General features: G+C 54.9%; 3 protein-coding genes across 4 annotated transcripts; all 3 read left to right on the top strand.

The window, feature by feature from the left end:
- Window positions 1–227: 227 nt before the first annotated feature.
- Window positions 228–1,015, top strand: LOC117057076 (hemoglobin subunit alpha-D-like). The gene is made up of 3 exons (XM_033167849.1): window positions 228–377; window positions 467–671; window positions 786–1,015. The coding sequence occupies exons 1-3, from the start codon at window positions 283–285 to the stop codon at window positions 912–914; spliced, it is 429 nt and encodes a 142-aa protein (XP_033023740.1). The 5' UTR covers window positions 228–282; the 3' UTR covers window positions 915–1,015.
- A 2,998-nt stretch (window positions 1,016–4,013) lies between these two features.
- LOC117057086 (hemoglobin subunit alpha-D-like) lies at window positions 4,014–4,841 on the top strand. Its single transcript, XM_033167869.1, has 3 exons — window positions 4,014–4,216; window positions 4,251–4,478; window positions 4,608–4,841. The coding sequence occupies exons 1-3, from the start codon at window positions 4,214–4,216 to the stop codon at window positions 4,734–4,736; spliced, it is 360 nt and encodes a 119-aa protein (XP_033023760.1). The 5' UTR covers window positions 4,014–4,213; the 3' UTR covers window positions 4,737–4,841.
- Window positions 4,842–6,969: 2,128 nt separating this feature from the next.
- Window positions 6,970–17,396, top strand: DNAJA3 (DnaJ heat shock protein family (Hsp40) member A3). Of its 2 annotated transcripts, XM_033167190.1 has the most exons (12): window positions 6,970–7,152; window positions 8,021–8,157; window positions 10,103–10,186; window positions 10,333–10,533; window positions 10,844–10,996; window positions 11,282–11,429; window positions 11,680–11,744; window positions 11,849–11,977; window positions 12,881–12,996; window positions 14,089–14,186; window positions 15,440–15,561; window positions 16,252–17,396. In XM_033167190.1, exons 1-11 carry the CDS (start codon window positions 6,984–6,986, stop codon window positions 15,544–15,546), a joined length of 1,407 nt encoding a protein of 468 aa, XP_033023081.1. In that variant the 5' UTR covers window positions 6,970–6,983; the 3' UTR covers window positions 15,547–15,561; window positions 16,252–17,396. The 2 variants fall into 2 exon arrangements, with proteins under 2 accessions (XP_033023081.1, XP_033023083.1); XM_033167192.1 differs by lacking the exon at window positions 15,440–15,561.
- Window positions 17,397–17,784: the final 388 nt, after the last annotated feature.

Here is a 17,784-nt window from a genome sequence, read left to right as displayed (position 1 = left end):
GAGTAGATTGCAGTCTCTTGGGAGTTGGCCACCGCTGGGCTAGAGACTTAGATAGGCATTAGAAACTGGTTCTAAGCAAGGAGGGCCTCGGGAGAGTTTAGCTCTCCGCCCGAGCGCAGGCGACCCTCCCGCAACCCGGCTCTTCGCGATAAGAGGGCGGCGGCTGGATCCTCGGCTCGAAGGGGCGGGCAGAGGCTATAAAAGCGGCGACCCCTGCAAGACTCCCAGCTCCGCCACCTCCCGGGACTTACAGAGCAAATCGACCTCCTGCCTGCTGCCAACATGGTGCTGACTAGTGAAGAGAAGAAGTTGATCCAGAGCACCTGGAGCAAACTGGCCCCGGAGCACTGCGATCTGGGCGGCGAAGCGCTGACCAGGTAGGCTCGACGGGGCGGCCAAGGGAGAGATGTCTCTGGTTCCTCCCGTCCCGTCCTTTTTTTCTGACGGCCCCCTTCCCTCCCCGCAGGCTTTTCCAGGTCTACCCGCAGTCCAAGATCTACTTCCCGCACTTCGACCTGTGCCCCGGCTCCAACGACATTCACCACCACGGCCAGAAGGTCGTCAAGGCCATCGACAGTGCCATCAAGCATCTGGACAACATCCGCGGCTGCCTGTCCGAGCTCAGCGACCTGCACGCCTACAACCTCCGCGTGGACCCCGTCAACTTCAAGGCAAGCGCGCCGACGGGGCGGACAAGGGCCAGGAGGGGGGGGGGCGCCTTGGGTCTTCCCTTGACCCTCCCCCCACCTGACCCCCGTGTCTCTCTCTCTCTCTCTTCTTTGCAGTTTCTGACCAGGTGCATCCACGTGACACTGGCTTCCAGCCTCCGCGGAGAATACAACGCCCTGGCCTACATGGCCTATGACAAGCTCCTCTGCTTCATCGGCGAGGTGCTGACCGAGAAGTACAGATGAGCCCCCCGCCCCCCGCCCCCTCGCCTCGGAGCTGCCGTTTGCCCCCCTTCTCGGGCACTCCGCTTCCGCTGTGCCACTGAGCAATAAAACGCATGAACCACTCTCTGCTGCGCCTCACTTTTTGGGGGGGGGCAGGGTTGAAGGAGGGGGGCTCCGGACTCAGCACGGTGAACTTGTATTCTGGAGAAGAGCTCAAAGGGGATGGGGGAGTCCAAAGAAGGGATGAAAGGCGCCTGGCTGTCCATCTTCAGGGCGCTAGCGCGAGCCTCAAGCTCCTTCCTAATAAGCCTTGAAGCAGCCCCTTCGCTGTATCTCCTTCTCCTGGAGGTCTGGAAGGGGGTGCGCAGGAGCCTTCAGACCTTCTCTTCAAGCGTTGTTCCTTGAGCGAGGGGGGCTTTAGTGAGGGGTTGGCCAGGCTTGAGGGTCTTCAGTAAGACCCTTCCCGCCCCCCCCATAAGGCTCCCAGTCCCACCAACGAGTCTCCTGGCCGTAGGAAAGGAGGGAGGGTGACGGGAGACCTGGCCTGCCTGCGTCGTGTCCCCCCCCCCCAATAGGACTGTTGCACCAGCGGAAAGTGAACCCAGGTGGGGTGGGAGTGATGACCACGGTGGGATCCCTGGAACTGGGCAACATATGGAAACACAGCCGCTGACAGAAGGGCGGGGGCCTTTCACTAAGCGAATATATTCCCCCCCCCGCCAGGGCATGGAGTGGGGCTCCTTGGGGCGCAGAGCTTCTTCCCCTAAATCAGTTGGGGGGAAGAGTCCCCCTCTGCCCCGCACCCCACGAGAGGGAGCTGGGCGGGACAGGAGGGTCTTGGAAGCCGGCTGGGCAGCGCCGAGGCCCGGGGGAGGCTGCTGGCGCTGCGCGTGGCGCGCTGGCTGAGCGCGGGCCCCGCCTGGCCCCCCGCGACCCGGCGGCTCGGAGGAGGCTCCGGTGAGGGCGCGCGTGACGTCACGGGCGCCGCCTGTGGAACTCCCTGCCACTGGAGAGAAGCGGCGGCATGGGGGGGCTTTAGTGGGGGGGAGATTCACGGGGGAGGCAGTCAGTGCTTCCGCATGGGGGTTGCCGGAGCTCTTGGGCTCCCGCTTCTCCGCTGCCTGGCTCCCCACAAGGGGCAGCTGGTGGGCCGCGGAAAGAGCAGGACGAGATCGGGCCCCCTTTGGCCTGATCCTGCAAGCGCCTGGCCAGCGACCCTTTCCCTCTAGGACAGGCATAGGCAAACTCGGCCCTCCAGATATTTTGGGACTACAACTCCCATCATCCCCAGCTAACAGGACCAGTGGCCAGGGATGATGGGAATTGTAGTCCCAAAACAGCTGGGGGGCCGAGTTTGCCTATGCCTGCTCTAGGTCTAGGACACCCTTCTGCAGCCCCCGTGTCCTCCAGGTGCTGTAGGAATGCTGCAGCTCTCCTGGAGAAAACGGACCTTTTATCTCCAAGGACACAGTTTCTGGGCGTTGACAGCCAGCTGTGTGACTTGTGGCAGCACCGGTGCCTTATGAGTCCTAGGATCCTTGGCATGTGATTATCGCCATCCAGTTTTAAACAGACATGAGACAGGTATCCTTGCTTCTTGGGTCGGCCGAAGGAGAAAAAGCTGGTTTTAAACACATCCGTTACTCATTTACCTATGGACTTTGGTTAGGCAGGTACGGTGCCCAAGATCTGGTTTACTAGGATAGGGGGATTGTTCCAATTGGTGTCCTGAATTCCAAAGGACTGGTGGCACTTTTTGCACAGACCACGTAGCTAAGAACGAGGCGGTCTGTTGTCCTAAAACCCCGTTTTCTTCTTTTGCAGGAGTGATACATCATCCTCTTGCCTGCACTGCCTCGTTTCAGCAGCAGTATGGATGGGGATGAGGTCTCCTCAAGTGGCTGTCCTAGAAAGAGAAAGGGAAGGGACCTTCCTTGCCCCCAGGCCTGCTGTGTAAAGGGGTCGTGCAGAGGAAGATCAGGGGGCCTGGAGGAAAAGAAACACCCAGACATTTCTGTGCTGTTGGGGGTCAGGGGCATTTTCCAACCCACGCTTCAAGCTCAGGTTTGAGAGATTCCTTCTTGGCCTCGCAAAACTAAACAAGGAGCTCTTAATCACTTGCACACTTGCAGCACCTGTCCCTAGGTGTGCATTGAGACCTGCAAACCAAGGGGAGTTGTGGTGGTTGTTTGTGACTTTGGATAGATAGATGATAGATATGAGAGAGAGAGAGAGAGAGAGAGAGAGAGAGAGAGAGAGAAGGAGGAGAAGGGAAGGGAAGCTTGGGGGGAGAGGGCTCCGGTGGGGTCCGTCCGGGAGGCCAGTCACTCCCCCTCTAGATCAGCTCAGGATGTGAGGTCCAGTCAGGAGGTTTGAAAACAGTTTTTAAGGTTTAATTAAATTACTTTATTTAATTTACACCTTGTTTGTTGAAACACACCCACACCAAACACCTGGCATCTATCCCTCACATGAGATCGGACCATCAGCTGAGACAAGTTCCCAGACCGACCAAAACATCTGGAGAGAGACATTGGACTACAGTAGGCGTGTCCAACAGGTAGATCACTGGTAGATCATTGGCTCCCCCCAAAGAAGCTGAACAACTGTGGCTCCCCTAGAAAAAGCCCAACATTTTACCTCCTCCCTCACTGAAAAAGCTCAACAACTCTGACCTGAACCCCAAAAAAGGGGGCAGATCACTGCCAGTTTTTAACTCTGTGAGTAGATTGCAGTCTTGGGAGTTGGCCACCGCTGGGCTAGAGACTTAGATAGGCATTAGAAACTGGTTCTAAGCAAGGAGGGCCTCGGGAGAGTTTAGCTCTCCGCCCGAGCGCAGGCGACCTCTCCCGCAACCCGGCTCTTCGTGATAAGAGGGCGGCGGCTGGATCCTCGGCTCGAAGGGGCGGGCAGAGGCTATAAAAGCGGCGGCCCCTGCAGGACTCCCAGCCAGGACTGTCTCATCCATTGGGGCTGGTGGCGCGGCGCAACAGGGTGCAATGGCCCGGAGGGCGCCTCCATCCTCCAGCCCCGCTGGCAGCACCTGCCAGAAGCGCCGTCCGGGTGCCCGGCGGAGCAAGGGAGGTGACCGGCCACGCCACGCCCTCCGGCTGCCCAGCGGAGCGCCCCTCATCCCCAGCTCGCACACCCCCCTCTCAAGGGGCGGCAAGCGCGGGAGGGATGCAGCAGAGAGGCAGAATGCCGGGGGCGCCAGAGGGATAGCTGCACCAGGGCGGCCAATCTCCTTAAGACGGCCCTGCTCCCAGCACCGCCACCTCCCGGGACTTACAGAGCAAATCGACCTCCTGCCTGCTGCCAACATGGTGCTTCCCTCCCCTCCTGCCTGCTGCCAAGATGGTGCTTCCCTTCCCTCCCCGCAGGCTTTTCCAGGTCTACCCGCAGTCCAAGATCTACTTCCCGCACTTCGACCTGTGCCCCGGCTCCAACGACATTCACCACCACGGCCAGAAGGTCGTCAAGGCCATCGACAGTGCCATCAAGCATCTGGACAACATCCGCGGCTGCCTGTCCGAGCTCAGCGACCTGCACGCCTACAACCTCCGCGTGGACCCCGTCAACTTCAAGGCAAGCGCGCCGACGGGGCGGATGAGGGCCAGGAGGGGGGGGCGCCTTGGGTCTTCCCTTGACCCTCCCCCCACCTGACCGACCTCCCCCCACCTGACCCCCGTGTCTCTCTCTCTCTCTTCTTTGCAGTTTCTGACCAGGTGCATCCACGTGACACTGGCTTCCAGCCTCCGCGGAGAATACAACGCCCTGGCCTACCTGGCCTATGACAAGCTCCTCTGCTTCATCGGCGAGGTGCTGACCGAGAAGTACAGATGAGCCCCCCGCCCCCCGCCCCCTCGCCTCGGAGCTGCCGTTTGCCCCCCGTCTCGGGCACTCCGCTTCCGCTGTGCCACTGAGCAATAAAACGCATGAACCACTCTCTGCTGCGCCTCACTTTTTTTGGGGGGGCAGGGTTGAAGGAGGGGGGCTCCGGACTCAGCACGGTGAACTTGTATTCTGGAGAAGAGCTCAAAGGGGATGGGGGAGTCCAAAGAAGGGATGAAAGGCGCCTGGCTGTCCATCTTCAGGGCGCTAGCGCGAGCCTCAAGCTCCTTCCTAATAAGCCTTGAAGCAGCCCCTTCGCTGTATCTCCTTCTCCTGGAGGTCTGGAAGGGGGTGCGCAGGAGCCTTCAGACCTTCTCTTCAAATCGGGGCCGCCAGCGTTGTTCCTTGAGCGATGGGGGCTTTAGTGAGGGGTTGGCCAGGCTTGAGGGTCTTCAGTAAGACCCTTCCCACCCCCCCCATAAGGCTCCCACCAACGAGTCTCCTGGCCGTAGGAAAGGGGGGAGGGTGACGGGAGACCTGGCCTGCCTGCGTCGTGTCCCCCCCCCCATAGGACTGTTGCACCAGCGGAAAGTGAACCCAGGTGGGGTGGGAGTGATGACCACGGTGGGATCCCTGGAACTGGGCAACATATGGAAACACAGCCGCTGACAGAAGGGCGGGGGCCTTTCACTAAGCGAATATATTCCCCCCCCCCCGCCAGGGCATGGAGTGGGGCTCCTTGGGGCGCAGAGCTTCTTCCCCTAAATCAGTTGGGGGGAAGAGTCCCCCTCTGCCCCGCACCCCACGAGAGGGAGCTGGGCGGGACAGGAGGGTCTTGTGTGGGCTGCTGCTGGGTCCGGAGGTCAGAGCTTGGAGATGGAAGCAAGGGGGGCATCTTCCAAGGAGCCCAGAGAAAGTCGAGGGGAAGCTCCTCTCGCCCCACAGCAGCAACCCGCGATCGCCTCCGTCTGAAAGCCAAACCGCCCGTCAAAGTGGGGTTTACAGCTGTTGTCGGACTACAACTCCCATCACCCCTAACCTCTGGTCCTGCTAGCTAGGGTTGATGGGAGTTGTAGTCCTGCTTTTTTGGCGATTCCTCGTAGCCGAGTAAGATGGTCTTCCTGGAAGACTCTTCCATGAACACGGTTTTAACAGTGAGTGACTGCGGAGATCAATTCTGGTCCTTCCACAGTGGGGGCATTGGTTTGGGGGGGGGGGGTTAATCACGGTGTGGATTTGTCAAGCACGTTTCTCCCTTGCGTCCTGAGTTCGAGTGTCTTCAATGCCCATGACACCTTTGGTTAAAGGCTGTTCTCCAAATGGAGCACTCGCAGGCCAGTGTTTCCCAGTTGTCGGTGTTTATGCTACATTTTTTTTTAGATTTGCCTTGAGAGAGTCTTTAACCCTTTTTTGATGACCACCAGCATTACGATTTCCATTCTTAAATTCGGAATAGCGTAGTGGGGACCCAAGTTTGAGAAACACTAGTAGGGGAACGGGGCGATTCTGAAGCTGTAGCCAGTAACCTTAGCGCAGCTGCCTGCTCCCTCCTGCCAGGTACCCTCTTCCTCGCACCTCCATCCCATCCCCAAATGCCCCCAGGTCCGCCCTCATCGCTGACCCAGCAGGGCGGCCTCCATTGGAGCCACGGCACGCCTCCACGCCTTCCCTCGCCTTCAGAGAGCCTCCGCCCCGGCAGGCGTCCCCGCGAGACCGGCGCTTATCCCGCGCCAAAGTCAGCCGCCCCGACTCCCTTCCGACGTGTCCGCCGGGCATCCGGCCCTCCCGGTTGGTAGCTCCAAGGGGGGCGAGGCGAGATCCAGACACAGTGGAGACACACGCGCCTGATCTCGCCGGTTCCTCTTCCTGCAGCTTCCCTCGGCCAGATAAGATGCTTGCATGTACGTATCCACGTAGCCGCTGGCTCTTTCTCCTCAGCTGCAAATGAAAGAACCGCCCACGAAAGCTCTTCCCGCCGGCACCAACGCGCTCGTCTTCCCGATGCCACAGAGCTCTTCGTGCCCTTTGCGCTCGCAACGCGAAGCCTGGAGCGTGACGGGCGCTAGGACCCAGGAGCAACACGGAGACCCGGGAGCCGCGGGGTAGGTTGACCGCTAAGAAAGGTCTAGGGCCCGGCGGGCGAGCGAGCGCACGCGCAGTAGGGCCGCCCCGCCTCCCGCTCCCGTGCGCCTGCGCAAACGGCGCTCTCGGATCCGCCGGCCTCTCCTGCGCCTGCGCGGTGTTTCCCGGCGGCCCAAGATGGCGGCGGCGGTGCGCGCCTCGCTGCGGCTGTCGGCGGCCGTTGGCGGGGGAAGCCGGCTGGGCAGCGCCGAGGCCCGGGGGAGGCTGCTGGCGCTGCGCGTGGCGCGCTGGCTGAGCGCGGGCCCCGCCTGGCCCCCCGCGACCCGGCGGCTCGGAGGAGGCTCCGGTGAGGGCGCGCGTGACGTCACGGGGCGCCGCCTGTGGAACTCCCTGCCACTGGAGAGAAGCGGCGGCATGGGGGGGCTTTAGTGGGGGGGGGAGATTCACGGGGGAGGCAGTCAGTGCTTCCGCATGGGGGTTGCCGGAGCTCTTGGGCTCCCGCTTCTCCGCTGCCTGGCTCCCCACAAGGGGCAGCTGGTGGGCCGCGGAAAGAGCAGGACGAGATCGGGCCCCCTTTGGCCTGATCCTGCAAGCTCCTGGCCAGCGATCCTTTCCCTCTAGGACAGGCATAGACAAACGGCCCTCCAGATATTTTGGGACTACAACTCCCATCATCCCCAGCTAACAGGACCAGTGGCCAGGGATGATGGGAATTGTAGTCCCAAAACAGCTGGGGGGCCGAGTTTGCCTATGCCTGCTCTAGGTCTAGGACACCCTTCTGCAACCCCCGTGTCCTCCAGGTGCTGTAGGAATGCTGCAGCTCTCCTGGAGAAAACGGACCTTTTATCTCCAAGGACACAGTTTCTGGGCGTTGACAGCCAGCTGTGTGACTTGTGGCAGCACCGGTGCCTTATGAGTCCTAGGATCCTTGGCATGTGATTATCGCCATCCAGTTTTAAACAGACATGAGACAGGTATCCTTGCTTCTTGGGCCGGCCGAAGGAGAAAAAGCTGGTTTTAAACACATCCGTTACTCATTTACCTATGGACTTTGGTTAGGCAGGTACGGTGCCCAAGATCTGGTTTACTAGGATAGGGGGATTGTTCCGATTGGTGTCCTGAATTCCAAAGGACTGGTGGCACTTTTTGCACAGACCACGTAGCTAAGAACGAGGCGGTCTGTTGTCCTAAAACCCCGTTTTCTTCTTTTGCAGGAGTGATACATCATCCTCTTGCCTGCACTGCCTCGTTTCATACCAGCCCCACAAGCTGTGCCAAAGAGGACTATTACCAGATCCTGGGGGTGCCTCGAAACGCCAGCCAGAAGGAGATCAAGAAGGCCTATTACCAGGCATGTTTGCTGAAAAGAATTGTCTTCCAGAAAATATATTTCTCAAAATAGGAAGGTAGCATTGGGGTTACAGGGTGCCAGCTTGTTCCATTTGTCCTCTTCTGCAGGGCATCAGCGTACAAATTATGCGTTATGCTTTCTGAGTCCCCTCAGGGGAAAAGGTGGGGTACAAATAAACATATAATAATCATGATCATTTTTGAGTAGCCTTTAGGAAGGGATGGGCTAATGGAGAGGAGGAGGAGGTTATTTTTATGGAGGAGGAGGAGGAGGTTTTATTTTTATTCTAATATGATTGACCAGTTTTAGAATCATAGAATCCTAGAGTTGGAAGAGACCACAAGGGCCATCCAGTCCAACCCCCTGCCAAGCAGGAAACACCCCCTACCAAGCAGGAAACAATACCATAGAGAAGCAATCTGGTCCATAGTGGTTGAAAGAGCAATCGTGTTTGTTGCTTTGAAGCAAAAGGTCCCAGGTTTTTCTATTTTTAAAAAAATCAAGGGTGCGCCTTCTTACTAGAAGTCCACATGCAGGTATGTATTTCTCTACCCTTCGGAATGGAATTGGTAGAGCTTTGCCTACACAGCACTCGGTGCCACGCTCTTGTCAGGATATTTTCCAGCTTTTGTCTTCAGCATCTGTTCCCTTGTCTGCCACAAGAATAGAATAGACAAAGGAAGTCCACTTTCGAAGGCCTTACTAAGCGAGAAAAAAAAGAGAATGATTAGTATCTGAATTATTTTATGCAAAAAGAACTGGCTGAGGATAGCTTTGTATTTTGATGCCTAGGAAACAGACTCCTCTTAGTAGGGGCACATCTTTTATGAACAGCTCTTTCTCAGCTTTTCTTTAAAAGAAATTCTGTGGATCATGTGTCTCAGCATGTGGACAGGTGGGAAGTCGGGATGATGAGCTCCTCTAAATGTACCAATAACGCTGACAAGTGAAAAGAGCAGATAAAACTGCAACAGGAGCATCAGTAGCAACAGACCTGCAGGCAAAACCTAAACCATAAAGACCTGCTGGAATAGGATTTTTCTTTTTCATTTGGTACTGAAAGCTCACTGATGTCAGTACCAATTGCATCTCAAGAGGGAGGGCACCACCTTTCATTAATAGATCTTGGATCTTGGCTAGTAATCCTTTGTGAGAGCCAGTGTGGTGTAGTGGTTAAGAGCAGTGGACTCGTAATCTGGGGAACCGGGTTCGCGTCTCCGCTCCTCCACATGCAGCTGCTGGGTGACCTTGGGGGGCTAGTCACACTTCTTTGAAGTCTCTCAGCCCCACTCACCTCACAGAGTGTTTGTTGTGGGGGAGGAAGGGAAAGGAGAATGTGAGCCGCTTGGAGACTCCTTCGGGTAGTGAAAAGCGGGATATCAAATCCAAACTCTTCTTCTTCTTCTTCTTTTTCTTCTTCTTCTTCTTTGCTTGTAAATATTTTTCCAATGCAGCTGGAGTCCTATTTATCCTATGTATGCTTTTGAGATTTAAGCCATAGTGCTAATAGACCTATAACCTCCCATTTTCACAGATATTTCATCAGATTGCATCATCTGACCATAGCTAGAAATAGTGATTATTCTCGTAAGGCCATTGTGTTTCCATGTTACAACAGAAGCAAAAAAAATTCTCTTCCTTTACATCAACCAGCTTATTTTGAAAGTTTTCACCTTTAACACCATATGTGTTACTATGTTCTTTTGGGAATTACTTTATTTTGGATTTATGATGTTCTTGTTATTTGTTACCATTACTGCTCTTGTTACTCCGGCACAGAAACTCTCCTTGTCGTATGGTATAAAATTTGATTGATGCCACACTCTTCTAACTTGAGCATAACGCAGTTGATTTGAAATACAATCTTGTAATCATGAACAAAAAGAAGCAGCGATGACAGTGATCCTCTTGTGCTTCATCTTCACATTTGGGTCTTTTTGCTTAGCTTGCCAAGAAATACCACCCTGACACGAACAAAGATGACCCTAAAGCGAAGGAGAAGTTCTCGCAACTGGCTGAAGCCTACGAGGTAACGTGGGGGCTGTTTTTTCAAGGGTGGTGACGGTGGGCTCCTTCTGGAGTGGTCCCGTTGCTCAGAATGGCACCACGACTTCAAAATCCAGCCATGTTAGCTCTGTGAGGCAAAAATAAAGCCCTCACCTTCCTTCCTTGTAGGTCTTAGGCGATGAAGTGAAACGGAAACAGTTTGATACTTACGGCACAGCCGGTTTCGACGCAAGCTCAGCAGGATCCGGGCAACAGTATTGGCGTGGCGGCCCTTCGGTGGATCCAGAGGAGCTGTTCAGAAAGATCTTTGGGGAGTTTTCAGGGTCCCCTTTTGGAGACTTCCACACTGCCTTTGACCAGCCCCAGGAAGTGAGCATAACAATCTGTCTGCTTGTGTAGCTTTTAAGGGAAATTTACTTGGGAAAAGTTCATTATGACTGGCATTCTAGTTTTGACTGCCCGGTTGTCCAATTTGATTTGTAAGTAGTAATTCATTAAATGACTGATTTAATATTTACAATTGCGTTGTTTATGAGACAGGGCCATTCCTAAAACAGGGAAACATTTAGCCCCACATCACTGTCTTCTGCCACGTGCAAAATGGCGAGTAAAATTAGCTGGCCCTGATCTTTGCCTGGGCATTGAGTGATGGCTGCCTTTGCTCCCTCCCTCTTTTTAGTACATCATGGAACTGACATTCAACCAGGCCGCCAAGGGCGTCAACAAGGAGATTCAAGTGAATATCAACGACACCTGCCAGCGCTGTGATGGCAAAGGGCACGAGCCGGGCACCAAAGTGCAGCACTGCCACTACTGCAACGGCACTGGCATGGTAAGTGTATTGGTGGGTCACAACGCAGAGGAAAGCAGGCTCCGCTCACCTGGCTGCTGTGTGGAGACTTCTTCCTGTGCCATATGGACAACTTTGCATTTCGGAGGATGGCAGGGAGTTTCCCCCCTTTGCTTGCTTGACTTAGATTCATTGGGAAACATGAGCCATTAGAGACTCCGACACCTTGGAAATGCCGAAGAAATAATCTCCGCTTGCAAAAATGCCCAGAAAGGCATCACCTCTCTCTGCGTCTTCTCTCTCTCTCTCCCCTCCCCCCGCAATTAGGAGACGATCAACACAGGTCCCTTTGTCATGCGTTCTACATGCCGGCGATGTGGCGGGCGTGGCTCAGTTATCACGACCCCCTGTGCGATGTGTCGCGGCTCTGGGCAGACCAAGCAGAAGAAGGTGGTGATGGTCCCAGTTCCCGCAGGTCCGCATGCGCTGCCTTGTTTGGGTTGTTCATTAGATGGGGTGGCTGCTGCCATGCTTTCATGTAGTTTGGTTGGTTCAGAGCAGAGGAGCAACAGCTGCTTCCTGCAGAACGGAACAAGGGAGGGCTGGGGTGCAGTGGGCCTTTGCAAAGGTGGGCTGCTGAGGATTTGAGAATCCTTTAGCTTATGAGAGAAGCAGGAAGAGGCAGGGGAATGCCCATGTTTACTACGCCCTTGCTCTGGCTTCAGGTGTGGAGGATGGACAGACGGTTCGGATGCCTGTAGGAAAAAGAGAAATCTTCATTACCTTCCGGGTGCGTATTTGTCTGGGCTCCCGTGGTTCTCTGCCCTGTTTGAAAACGGCACCCGTCTGCTGCTGCCGCCACCTCCATGAACTGTACCCTCTTTCTGGATTCAGGTTCAGAAGAGCTCTACGTTCCGGAGGGATGGTGCAGACATCCACTCGGACCTCTATGTCTCCATAGCACAAGCTGTCCTTGGTGGCACAGCCAGGTCTCCTGGTCTGTACGAGACAATCAGCATTGCGGTATGTAGCAGCAGGTCCCTTGATGTGGGTGGTCTGCGCCTTCTGGTCCCTGTCAGTTGGTGATACGGCTCAGGTGTCTCCCTCCAGAGAGCTCAGCCTGGATGGCCAAGATCTCCCAGCCTACGGAGTGGGGCGCCCTGTTCATCTTACTATGTTTACTGTGTCCAAATGGAAATTTGTGTCAAGCACAGTATGCTCTCACTGCCCTTGTCTTCTGCTGCAGGACTCTGCATGTGGTGCGCATGTTGCTCCCTCCCCTTCCTAGGCTCCTCTTACAGCACAATTTGGCACATGTTACTTGGTAAATCCCACTGTGATAATAATAATATTAATAATCATTATTATTATTATTATTTATACCCCGCCCATCTGGCTGGGTTTCCCCAGCCACTCTGGGCGGCTTCCAATAGAATATTAAAATTCAATAATCTATTAAACATTAAAAGCCTCCGTAAACAGGGCTGCCTTCAGATGTCTTCTAAAAGTCTGGTAGTTGTTTTTCTCTTTGACATCTGGTGGGAGGGCGTTCCACTGGGTGGGTGCCACTACCAAGAAGGCGCTCTGCCTGGTTCCCTGTAACGTGGCTTCTTGTAGCGAGGGAACCGCCAGAAGGCCCTCGGAGCTGGACCTCAGTGTCCGGGCAGAACGATGGGGGTGGCTTCCTTGTGTAAGCGTATTTAGAATTGCATCCTGAATGTGTGTCAGCTGTTATCCTTTCCCATTTACCTCACCTGTATCTGGCAGGCTGCTTACACATTCCTGTGGGAGCTGTGCTTATTTGAAATTGAATTCTCTTTGTCTGGTTGGAGGGGGGGGGGGCTCCCTGGAGAAATAAATAGAACCGGACACATATGGTTGTACGCAACATGCTGAATAAACCCTGTTCCTCCACCCCTCTGCCAGATCCCCCCAGGCATTCAAGCTGACCAGAAGATTCGGATGAGTGGGAAAGGCATTCCCAGGGTTAACAGTTACGGTTACGGCGACCACTATATTCACATAAAGATCAAAGTTCCCAAGTAAGTGGGGGGGGCCCTTGGGGGCCTGGGGGGGATGGTGACATTCAGCAGGAGCATGTTAGGCACGCAACCGTGCAAAATGCAAAGCGGCCTTTGTTTTGGGAGATGTAGTGGGGAATGATGGATACAGGGGAGGACGTCCACCTCTCCTCAGGCCACACCCCTTTTTGTATTAAGCAGTATATAATTGGTTATTAGTGAGCCCACATTGGGAAAAGGCATCTCCGTTTCAAAGAGGCTGTAGCGCTGCAGGACGGTGGCTTTGGGCAGCCTGGCAGACACCGGAGTGAAGTGAAGGCATGCTTAGGAGTTGGTGCAGGTGAGCTGTGCCAGAGCAAGCTGATTTGCTAGCTCAGCAGAGCCTCTTTTTATTAGCAAGAATATGCACACGTTTAGGAACAGTTTGACCTGTAGTAAGTTTACATCATGAGCTGACACGTATGTTTCCTCTGATATTTGCGAGACCTGCTCCACCACCCAGTGGAAAGTGAGCCATGCCTCTGCAAAGGGAGACAAAAGTCACAGACAGGGCAGGCAGACCACTGAGAGAGCAAGGGGTTAGATAGAGGACATGGCGTTCAGGCAGCTGTGGCTTGCCTGTGGGCGGAGGTGTGCCTCACGCCTGGTCCTCCAGAAGAAGAAGAAGAGTTTGGATTTGATGTCCCGCTTGATCACTACCCGAAGGAGTCTCAAAGCATTCTCCTTTCCGTTCCTCCCCCACAACAAACACTCTGTGAGGTGAGTGGGGCTGAGAGAATTCAGAGAAGTGTGATTAGCCCAAGGTCACCCAGCAGCTGCAGGTGGAGGAGCGGGGAAGCGAACCCAGTTCACCAGATTACAAGTCCACCGCTCTTAACCACTACACCACACTGGCTGCAGCTTATCTGCGAGGTGTGCCTCACGCCGGGTGGTCAAGCTGTGGCTTGGGGCGGAGGTGTGCCTCATGCCCGGTGGCCATTGTTACACCGGGGGAAGAGCCTGCCTTTCGCTTGTAGGAGTGTTCATTAGGCGGTTCAGGTTTCCCCCAGGATCGTGAGACTTCCTGCCGAGTGGATGCCTCCAAGGTAGCCCTTTCCCCCCTTTGTGCTGCAGGAGGCTGACAGACCGCCAGCGAGCCTTGATGCTGAGCTATGCAGAAGACGAAACCGAAGTGGAAGGGACCGTGAATGGCATCACCAATACAGCCACTGGTAAGTGGAGCCCTGCGAGGTAGCACGCCCGAGGTGTCTTTGGGCGCTTGGAGGTGGCAGGGGACCCTCCCGCCACCCCATTAAATAGCCCGCTCTGCAATGCGGTGCTTATGGTATTGAGCTGGGCAACATGGGACTTGCGTGGTCTAGTTGCAATGGCAGCGGTGTGACCTGCACCCCTGCTGGAATGGAGGTCTCTTTGCATTGGTAAATGCCACAAGGAACGAGTCTGGTTGTGTTGTGGTCCTCACTTGGGGGAGGGAATCAGGTGGCATCTCTTGGCATCGCCTTACCCATCAGCTGTCATCTTAAGCTAAAGGATTGCGATTCTCCCTTAAAAAGGAAGAGGCAGGTATTGATTTTGGGACCAGAGGACATAGGATGTAGTAAGAGGCATTTCAGATAGCCTGGGTTTTATTTTTTTTAAGTAGTTACCTTCATGTTCTTGGTCTCCTTGTGACAGTTTCCCTGATAGGGGGTACAGTGTGATTTGGATCTGAAGGCCTAGGCTATAAAGGAAAGGGGTGAGGCACTTGGAGAAGCTGTTTATGCCCTTCCTTGCACAACTGCCTTGTAAAGATATGGCGTCCAGATGTTGGACTTCAGTTCCCATCAGCCCTAGGAACCAGCATAGCCAGTGGTTAGGGATGACAGAAGCCATAGTCCAGCAAGATTTAGGGGATCACGAGTTCCTTGTGTCTGGGTTTAAAGGAGCTGGACGATCCTTCCTGACGCAGCTGAGTGACTGAAAGGAGACAAAAGAGCCAGGCAGCCGTTACCAAGCAGGTGGCCCCCAGATGCTTTGGTCTGCATTGTCCATCGGCCCATGGGAGCACAGCCACAGGACCCTGGGGTTCATGGGGTTGGCAGTCCAGAATGGCTGCAGGGGCACCAGGTTGGCAGAGCTGGCATCTAAGAGATAGAATTGGAATTGCAAAGCAGCAGAGATACTGCCTGGAGATGAGCGCTAGGCAGGAGACCAGTAAGCAAGAGGCCAAGAAGCATCAGTTGGCAAAGCAATATAATGGGAAAGTCCGTCTCGGTTGATCCCAGGGCACTTCCAATACATGGAACATAGGCTGAAGCGAAATGAGTTTGTTAGGCCTTCCAACACGAGGATCCCATCCCCCCACCTCTCCTCCTTGGGCAAGTGGCCAGGAAATGTTTCCAGGTGTGGTGAGCCAATGGGTGGCAGCAGCACCACCATCTCACAATTGCATATCCTGACGCAGCTCTCTGCTGTTTGTGTCTAGGTGGCAGGGGGACGACTAGATCGGGGGCAGGCAAGGAGAGGCCTGAGGCCCAGGGGGACAACAAGGAGGGATTCCTAGCTAAACTTAAGAAAATGTTTAGCTCCTGATTTGCCCCGCCAGAGGTAGGAGGCCTCTTGTGTTCTTCTGTGCTCACTGCTGCTGAGCAGACACAGAATTGTTTGCAGCTGGGTGGGGCAGCCTTTCTGGCTGAGGGGGACAAGGTAGCGGAGACCCTTCCCTAAGGGTGGGAGACCCTTCTTCCCTCCCTAGAATCCCGCAAAGAGCAGCGGCTGGTCTGGTGCCAGCTCTGCCGGTTGCGCCACTTCCTTCCTTGACCCACTGGGCCTTCCTCTCCTCTCTGCTGTCCCACCCCACCAGCTTTTGGTTGCAACGGCGACCCAACAGCCACGCAAATAAATGGTGGAGGCACAAGAGACTGGATGCTGCATCTACTGCAAGCCACGTGTGCCAGGGCATAAGGCTTTGGGTGTTGGTAGAATGCATCAGATTCATTTGTGAATTGCATATGTGCAATCCTTCAGGAAAGGGCCATTTGAGGCCCTGAACCCTTGGAACTGCCTGCCACTGGATGCTGGCAAAGCGTCTCAAAAGCCCACTGCACTCAGGATGTCAGGGTTGGAGGGGTTGATGTGCAGTCCCACAGCTGCCAGTAGTCGCAGGGGAGATGAGGCTTCTCTGTGGCTACAGCTGGTTGTCTGGAGGGAGCAGCCCTTGCCAGCAAGCTGCTCATTGCAGTCGAAGTGCAGTGCAGGGGAAGCTTCATAAGACTTTCCTTTTCCTTTTGGCTCCAGGGAAACGTTCTGCTGGAAACTAGGATGATGTGTGGCAGCGGTCGAGCGGCTGTGTCATCCTCCTTGGAGGTGAATCAATCGCAGGAGCCTGGCAAGAAGAATCCTAGACAGACACACTGGAACTTGCTTGGCAGGACATCTGTGCAGGTGGAGGGCTTTCGCCTCTGGAAGCAGGACTTGGGAGAGGCGGCCTCTGCCATGTCGCCTACGGGAGCTGCAAAAGGCTCCGGGTTCCCTGGAGAGGATAAGACCCTCCTCCTTTTCCAGACAGATGCTGACCACCGAGTGGGAACCTAGACAGCAAAAATCAGGCACCGGTCCAGTTTAGCAAACAATCCTGCTCTCCCGAGGTTTTGACAAGCCCCGCAGAGAGCTTTTGAGATCACCAGCCCACTCCCAAAAGCAGAGGGGCAGTGGAGAGCCCACGAGTTCCCTGCACCCCTAGTTCTTTTGGCTGCCAGGGGAATTTGGCTTCGGGGTTTTGTGGCACATTCTGGCCTCAGGAGAGCGCCTTCTGTCGACTGCAGCAGCTGTAAGTAAACAGCCAGGGATTCCTCCATTGCAAGTGGGCAGGCAGGGAGATCTGTTGCGTCTCTTGTGTAGGTCTGAAATGCATTTGAATCAGTTGCCCCTTTGCTCTGCTGCTAGTTCGTGGGGTTGCAGTGTGGGGTGCTGGGGGCAGCTGCTTTGTGCAGCAACCTTGTTTTTTTGTAGGAAAGCAGCAGTAAAATGCAACAACATGCCTCTTCCCATTTACATGCACTCAGAAAACGCGTCCCAAAGAATTTGCTGTGTGTGAAGCATCCCTCTGCACTTTTGGCCTAAGAGGACGGTTGGTGGGGGAAGTGAGAGCAGAATGCGCCCCGTTGGCCTCTGAAAGAGCTGGCCATGAGGCTGGGCACAGCTGAGCCACAAAGCAACCAGGACTGCTGGGGGTGTGAAGGCGGCTGCTGCATCCAGCTGCTGTGACTTATTTGGCTGCTTTAAGATTCCGACCCCACCCTGCAATTAAATCCACCTGGACTGGAACTCTCCCCCTTCACTTGCTAACAGACGGCATGTGCAGCCTCCTGAGCCATTGGGCCTGCAAGGTGATTCTGTATCAAATGTAAAATACACTCTATAAAAAAGATCTTTAGAAGCCATCCATTTGTTCTTCTCCCTTTCAAATGTCACAGCAACCTGGAAGGATGCGAGAAGTGGAAGAATATTCTCGAACTTTTTCTTGGGTGAGGGAGGGGAAGGGAAATGGTATCCTTGAACCCTGCTGCTAGGGTGTGATTCAGAAAGGAAAGCACCTTTCCCTAGTTTGCCTGCTTGACCCTACATACAGTATTAGGACGTGGCTTCCTACATCCAGCTGTTAGAGGCAAAGCAACAAGGCAAGTCCCCATTTCCTGGCCCTGTAGTCATACCCGTCTGCCAGCCCTATGACCTTTTATCTGGCGAGAGAGCCTGAGGGTTTGCTGCTACGCTGGTCACTTCCCGAAGGGGTGGGGTAGATCTGGCCAGCAGCCCCTGGAGTGGAAGGCA

This window comes from Lacerta agilis, chromosome 13, assembly GCF_009819535.1.
Source record: "Lacerta agilis isolate rLacAgi1 chromosome 13, rLacAgi1.pri, whole genome shotgun sequence".
In the NCBI taxonomy this organism is placed as follows: domain Eukaryota; kingdom Metazoa; phylum Chordata; class Lepidosauria; order Squamata; family Lacertidae; genus Lacerta; species Lacerta agilis.
This window is presented reverse-complemented; position numbering and strand designations above follow the sequence as displayed.

Coding starts and splice junctions, on each gene's coding strand:
- LOC117057076 (XM_033167849.1), top strand. CDS start 283: ATGGTGCTGACTAGTGAAGAGAAGAAGTTGATCCAGAGCACCTGGAGC. Junction 378..466: donor GGCGGCGAAGCGCTGACCAG/GTAGGCTCGACG, acceptor CCCTCCCCGCAG/GCTTTTCCAGGTCTACCCGC. Junction 672..785: donor TGGACCCCGTCAACTTCAAG/GCAAGCGCGCCG, acceptor TCTTCTTTGCAG/TTTCTGACCAGGTGCATCCA.
- LOC117057086 (XM_033167869.1), top strand. Junction 4,479..4,607: donor TGGACCCCGTCAACTTCAAG/GCAAGCGCGCCG, acceptor TCTTCTTTGCAG/TTTCTGACCAGGTGCATCCA.
- DNAJA3 (XM_033167190.1), top strand. CDS start 6,984: ATGGCGGCGGCGGTGCGCGCCTCGCTGCGGCTGTCGGCGGCCGTTGGC. Junction 10,187..10,332: donor AACTGGCTGAAGCCTACGAG/GTAACGTGGGGG, acceptor CCTTCCTTGTAG/GTCTTAGGCGATGAAGTGAA. Junction 14,187..15,439: donor CATCACCAATACAGCCACTG/GTAAGTGGAGCC, acceptor GTTTGTGTCTAG/GTGGCAGGGGGACGACTAGA.